Here is a 7,047-nt window from a genome sequence, read left to right as displayed (position 1 = left end):
CTAAGTCCTGCAGCTCCTGTCTGACAGCACAGACGAGAGGGCTGTGTTCCTGGAGACAGGGTCTGGCCTGGGACTTCTACCAACAGCTCTGGTGGGATGGGCTGGAGAGGAGGAGGGTCTTTTCTACACTTATCTTTTGCATTATTCCTGTTTTTTCCCCTGCTCCACCAGATCAGGCTGCTCTAGGCTTTATCCAACCTGGCCTTGAACACTGCCAAGCATCCACTGGGCAACCTGTGCCAGTGTCTCACCATCCTCACACAAAAAACCCACCTCCTAATATCCAATCTAAATTTCCCCTCTTTCAATCTATACCTATTACAAATTGGTATGATGCTTTGGCCTGGCAACTGTGTGCCTTCCACACGGCACTGCCAGACACCGAGGGAGCGGCACCCACTGGGTCAGCACCAGCAGCACCAGTCCCCACAGGGGCAGCACGTCCCACCTCGGCTCTGAGCTGGGGCAGCTGCACACCAGTTTGCATCACAGAATGGTTTGGGTTGAAATGGACCTTAAAGCACATCTAGTTCCACCCCCTGCCATGGGCAGCAACACCTTCTACTAGACCAGGTTGCTTCAAACTCTGTCCAACCTATCCTGGACAAACACCTGGGACTGAGGTCTGGTTAGACGACATCACTCATCCACTCCTTTGACAAATCAAGTTCAAACTTTTTTTTTATTAAGCACATTCCACAGTACAAAGCTTTAGATCATGAACAATATCTGTACAATTTAACAGTTTCAAGAAGCTGTTCATACACCAACTTTCCAAACAGATAATTGGCAAACATAATTACAAGTTAGAATTAGACTATCCCAGTGCTTTGAAACATTAATATCGCAGTAATGTACAGTTGCTCAATTATGGTTAGCAAAACAAAGTCCAGAGTGCAGCCAGGATCACTACCATGAATCCCAGGAGTCAAGTTCCTTGGGTGCCAATCACAAAAGTCCACTGCTATGTTACACAAAGCACAAAGAAGTTTAGACTGCATGTTCAAATACCATTATCTCCCAAGGAAAAACAGGAATTTAAATCTTACACATGCATTTTAAAAAAAGGACTCCGCTCTTCGGAAACAAATACCTTTGTCTTCAGGGCTGCGACAGATCTCTCCTTTAAACAGTTTAATATTAAAGCTATTAGATGAGAAGGGTAAAGTAAGACACTTGCACGAACTACTGTCAAGCTTACCAGAAAGCGATGGTATGGACACTCAGGAACGCGCGTAACCTTCCCAACTCAGCGCATTGGGTCACCTCGCGGAAACAAACCGCGCCTTACTAACACGTAACCGGGAATTTAACTGAAACTGATCCCAACAGCTCACTCCACCCCCAGGGGGAGGAGGAGAACACCTTCGGCCGCACTCGCCTTGGCTGTTTGGTAGCACCTCAATGTTCCCCGAGCTGCCCCGGCCCAGCGCCGGTGGCTCTGACCAGGCCGTCCCGCGGGACGGGCCCAGGCAGCGCACAGCCCTAACCCCCACTCTAACAGGGAACAATGCAAACCTAGCAAACTGCTGCCAGAGCACAGAAACCATCCAGGACGTACAAACGGCCAAAGGAATGACGATACATGGCCTTGCCGGCACGCGCCTCCCCGGGAACACGTGCGGGATCGCGCGCAGCTCGGCCACCGCCGACCACAGAAAAGCCACACGGCTGATGCCGACCAAATACTCACATTCGCATTTATCCACGTATCACTCTGACCTAAGAAAATGCAGTTGTGTGTGTATGACCATATAAATTAAAGGGGAAACTATGAGAACTCAGGAAGAAACTACATAGACTTCCTAACATGACCATGGTAACGAGGAGGAACCAGGACCAGGACACTGCCACGTGGCCACAGCTGATTGTTACGGAACACTCGCATGGGAATGAGCATGGAAGCTGGAGCATTGACTGGAAGGGACTTCCACTCCCCTGTAAGGAAGTGTTACAAATCAAACATAAATAAATTTAACTTTGGCCCATGGTATCTTCTCCACTGAGCAGCCAAACTAATGCTACCAAAGGACATCAGCAGGCACTGTGAGGACCTGCTGGTGTTACAAGACAGACACCTGTAAATACCGCGGCACAAAAATATAAGATACAGAACATAAATTAAACAATTTTTAATTCTTAAAAAGTTTAGAAATTACATTTTAAAATATGTAGTTCCCATTAAAAAAAAAACAAAAACAAAACCAACTATTGAATACTGAAAACCTCCTTTTGCAGAGAAAATGTCTACGTAAGTCATGTCGCCACCAGTGCCAACAGTTAGGACATCCTGCTGCAAGTGCTACCACGTTGTGTGTTAGTGTGTAGTGTCAGGAAATCCTGACTCCAGCACCGGAGGCTTCGCTGTATGTACATCATATCTACATGCTCACACAGTATCGAAATGAGGCAAGGACACGTGGGAAGGGTTTACTAGAGCAAACATGGGGAAAAGCAGGACGGCTGGAGTACAGAGCACGGGGAAAAGGAAAAGACAGTGCTATACAACTAGTTCAGATAACCTAGCCTGAATTACAGGGAATCTTTTATTTAAAAGAAATTATTGGTGCAGAAACAAGTAAACTGTAATCCAAAAATATTACTGAGCAATTCAGAAATATCTCTACAAGTCCAATGTATTCCTACAGAACAGAACGGGCTCTGAACCTGTCATGAGTTACACCTAAAGGACAGTGGTGACTGGAAAGCAAAGCTCTGTACATTCTGGGTATGTGTTTGGCACCCAAATTTCATTGGAGAATGTTTTTTCTTTAAAGTCAGACAAAAGTGCAAAGCAATATAAATTAGGCCAAGTCCTTTCTTGACTTCTGATTTATTTCTGAAAAACAAGCCATCAGAGTTCAGTTTCTACGGACAATTTACATGTGAAGCTTTGGATTTCTCACGGCAGGGAAGGAGAGGCTTCTGAAATTCATCTACTCCAAGTAGTGAATTTGTAGTAAATTCAAAAACAACCACTGAGAGCAGGAAAGATTAAGAAATTCAGATAGAGAATTGTGCTGCTTTGCATCTACACAGCATCTAGAACCAATTCTGACTTAAGCTGTCATTCAACATCTTCAGGCATGTAGTAGCCAAAAATCCAGTAGTTCAAGACTGTAGAACCCTGAAAAAGACAAGAGACAAGTGACCCGAGAGAAGGAACACATCAAACACTACCTGGAGGTGCCCAGGCCCACTCCTCCTTTGCATTCCAGGCTGGACCTGGAAGTGCAGAACCTCTGCAAGGGTGTGACCCTCCTGCAGCAATCGAGGGGTGCTCACTGTTAGCACGAGCCCTTCCTGGGGGAGCTGCACTCCAAGGACACTGTCTGCTGTGGGACATGCTCTGAATTCCACTGGAGCCAGAGCAAGGCTCTCCATGTCCCTGGGGTCAGTTCTTCTACACACACTGAGGTCAAACACCCTGGGCACTCCCAGCTTGGCATGCTGAACCCCCAGTGCTGTCACTGACACAGTGACCTACACACAACTGTAAGGAAACTCTCCCTTCTTTTCCACACTGCAGAGAGTGAGTTTTGTACAGGAGGCAAGTTCAGTTGCTTTAATACATGAGCTTTTAAGAAAACAGACAAAATCCTCAAATATTCAGATATTTCAGTTCCCTTTTCCAGCCCAATGACTCTGTTATTAGCTTGGAGGCTGTGCAAGTTTGGAGTGGATATAAATCTGAGTTTTGATTTTACCTGCCACTTCCCAAAGCTGTTTTCTTGGACTAGTGAGAACTTCCCTCTTCTGATACGAAATTCACAGGAAAGGTTAAAACATCCTTAGGCACTTCCCCTTGACTTCCCTTCCCCCTGCCTGAGACCTAGTGCTCAATCTAAGAATATTAGACTATCATATGGTAACAATTTTTATTGTGTTACAATAAACAAAAGGAATTCAACAGAAAGCAATAAAACTCTCACAGCCAACTGCCAGGACTGTCAAAAATGATCCATTTTGAAGAGGCCTCACATTCCAAGGCCTGTAAAAACTTGTACAGGGCTGCTTCAAAATTCACAAGCCCTATGATGTCTGAAAGCATATAAAACTGTTTCATCAAATGTCATAATGAAATATCAGTTGTTTGACCGTGATTTGATGTAGATTTATGGGGTTTGGATTCTGAAGTCAGATAAATCTGTCAAACCCTGACATCACAGCATCTCTCCTGTCCAGGAAATAGCTAGTAAGGTACTGTCATTACCAACACCAAAAACTCCCAGGATATGGGAGTTGCGTGGTTCCAGCTGTGTGCCATGGGACAAGTCAGACTAAATTGTGCAAAACAGTTAAGTGTGCAGAATTTCAACAGCAGAACACCCTGCCAAAGGATTTCATATTCCACTGGCAAATCCCAATGACAGTGAGCTGTGTGGGCCACGTGGCAAGAAAGTAAGACACCAGCATACTGCTGGTCAAGTGAATCAATATGAGTTTTACTGAACTCTTAATTTTCTGACTCAAGGGAATAGCTGGAGCTGTGTCAGGGGAGGTTTAGGTTGGATACTGGGACAAGGTTCTTCCCCCAGAGGGTGTTTGGGCACTGGAACTGGTTTAGGTTGGAGATTAGGGAAAGGTTCTTCCCCCAGAGGTGTTTGGGCACTGAACAGCTCCCAGAAAGCAGTGGTCATGGCCCCAAGCCTGACAGAGCTCCAGGAGGTCTGGCCAATGATCTCAGGTGGATTGTTGGGGTGGCCTGTGCAGGGCAGGGGTTGGACTGATGATCCTTGTGGATCCCTTCCAGCTCTGAATATTCTGTGATTCTTTTGTGCTTAAGACAGACCATGTGCAGCTTTTCCATGAATCTAAACTAACAAAAGAAGCCTGCTCAACACACTGCTGCAGTTTAAGAGGAATTTGTCAAGCCCAGATTATTTCATAAGTTAACAGAAGAAAGCACTGGTGCTTTCTCTGCTACTCATGGTTCTCACAAAACTGCTGGTTCCTGGTGAGCATTTGTCCAAGGGTCAAGCACACACTCAGATCTCTGCAGAGGCACTACAGTGCTCCTTATAAAGCTTCTCACAAAGAGCAGGAGCAGCAAGCACTCCCAAGGGCTCTGATTTCATCAGATAGGTGGAATACCTGTGCCATACACCAACTCTACTCAACCCCTGAGAACGCTGTGAATACATGATAAGCTTCCTGTAAAGTGCCTGAAGCACCCAGTTACAAACAGGAGGGATTACACAGAACAGGATGTGCTGAAGTGTGACCACACAAAGACTAGATAGTGAAACAAGTGGCATAAATAGGTTTTACTGTCTTAAGGAAAACCTCAGCTCGTTGTTTTGACTAAGCCAACCTGCAGACAGAGGAAACATTTCAGATGTTTACAGCAGATCCAGTAAGAGGAGGGAGGAAGCCTTACCTTCTGAGGGCAGTAAAGTGCAGACTGTTATCTGGAGATGTAAGTGTATGTTCTAGATGGAGAGCGGGTCTCGTTCTGGGCACTGGGTGGCACGTTCAAGAAATCCCAAATCAGAATTGTATCATCATGGGAACTACTAATGATCTGAAATTCATCAAACTGGAGCCTAAAGACACGTCCTGAATGTTCCTGTGAGCAACAGGCAAGTGGTTAGCATGGCAAGAGGGTAACATTTCAGTACACTGGTATCACATGTGCATCTGGACACAGAACAGGGGGCTCAGACCCTGCTGTGCTGGCTCAGAAACCCTCAGGTGTAATACACCCAAATCTAAGACAAGCTGCTTTTGTATGTAAGTTTTCTCAGCAAAACACACAGTTTCCAAATCCAGTGCCTGTACACCCTGAGCCTCCCTCGGCAGGACCAGCCACAGGCTGAGGTTATTCCACACAGATGATCCTATCCATCCAGGAGCAGCAGTTTGGGAGACTGTCTGGCACCAATGCTCTGCCAGGGCTCCTTCTCTTGCAGAATTCTCTGCTGGCTCCGTTTTTGTGCAGCCCCAAAACATATCACAGCTTCAGCCAGAGATGCTGCTGAAAGGATCCTCACGGCTCACTCACTAGTCAGGAGACCAAACCCTGCCATAACAAGGGAGGTGGAGTACATGCTCCAGCAGCTCTTCCAAGAAATCTTAAAACAGCACCAAGAGGCACAGCAAAGGGTCTCCTTCCTCTTAGTTCTGCTCATCCATTTTTAAAAGGTTTAAAATGAGGACACTGCCTGCACTGGAAAACTAACCCCAGCTGGCAGACTAATCCCCAAACACTAACCTGAGCTGTAGGATACCAAAGGAGGGAAACAATCAACTTTTTCACTAAAACTAAATAAAAAAAATAGTTAAGTCTCATCTCTATGCAAATACTAGTGAAGAGCATTTGTACTGAAGAGAACAAAAAGCATTTCTAGCCAAGTAAGCAACTTCGGGTTGCTACTGGCTTGCCAAACTGACTCCTGAAGTAAAATTCCACAAATACTCCAGTGAAAGGAACAATGAATTCATTTCCCCAATCTATTTTTAATTAAGTCTACTGTCATTAGCCAAAACCCTCATTACAGAGAAAGATATAACTTAAGCAATGGCCTTAAATGTGACAGTCCTCTGCAGGATGAGAGCTCCTGTGGCTCTGTTTGACTCAACCTCCCTTCCCATCTCTTCCTTCCGAAGTGAAGGGTTAGGAGAAAGGTTCAGGAAAGGCTCATGAGAGTGATTTGTTACAGTGCCATGACGATTTGGGGTTTTTTAAGAGTATTTGAGAATCTCAAACTAGAAAAACTTGATCTTTCTTTAAGCTCAGATGGAAATCTTCCAGGATATGACAATAAACTTTGCTTTATTCTCAAGCACTCTTGACTTCCTAAAACATCCCAATATTCCCACCTACCCCAGTACAAAGCAATAAAACAGCTCTTGCAAAGAAAAGATACCAGATACCCCCAAGTGAACCAATCTGTACATACCACTAAGGTACGCAAGCACAGTGTGCTTGCTGGGGCACGAGGGTCGAGAGCAGCTTGCAAGTCCCAAACTTTAATTTTGCTAAAAGTAAAAGCAGAAGGTCATTATGAAAGTATTGTTTCATGAGTAAGCATAGAAAACATCCAA

At 45.2% G+C, this 7,047-nt stretch overlaps 1 protein-coding gene across 1 annotated transcript in view; it reads right to left on the bottom strand.

Moving 5' to 3' along the window:
* Window positions 1-2,511: 2,511 nt before the first annotated feature.
* FBXW11 (F-box and WD repeat domain containing 11) overlaps window positions 2,512-7,047 on the bottom strand; it is a 59,514-nt gene continuing 54,978 nt past the window's right edge. Inside the window, exons 11-13 of the mRNA XM_009074936.1 lie at window positions 6,903-6,981; window positions 5,381-5,569; window positions 2,512-3,127 (exon numbers count right to left, since the gene is read on the bottom strand). Coding sequence (XP_009073184.1) covers window positions 5,408-5,569; window positions 6,903-6,981 — 241 coding nt within the window. The 3' untranslated portion in view covers window positions 2,512-3,127; window positions 5,381-5,407. The remainder of the gene's footprint in view (window positions 3,128-5,380; window positions 5,570-6,902; window positions 6,982-7,047) is intronic.

Source organism: Acanthisitta chloris, unplaced genomic scaffold (assembly GCF_000695815.1).
Source record: "Acanthisitta chloris isolate BGI_N310 unplaced genomic scaffold, ASM69581v1 scaffold4795, whole genome shotgun sequence".
Classification (NCBI taxonomy): Eukaryota; Metazoa; Chordata; class Aves; order Passeriformes; family Acanthisittidae; genus Acanthisitta; species Acanthisitta chloris.
The sequence above is the reverse complement of the archived record's forward strand: the minus strand, read 5'-3'. Positions and strand labels throughout refer to the sequence as shown.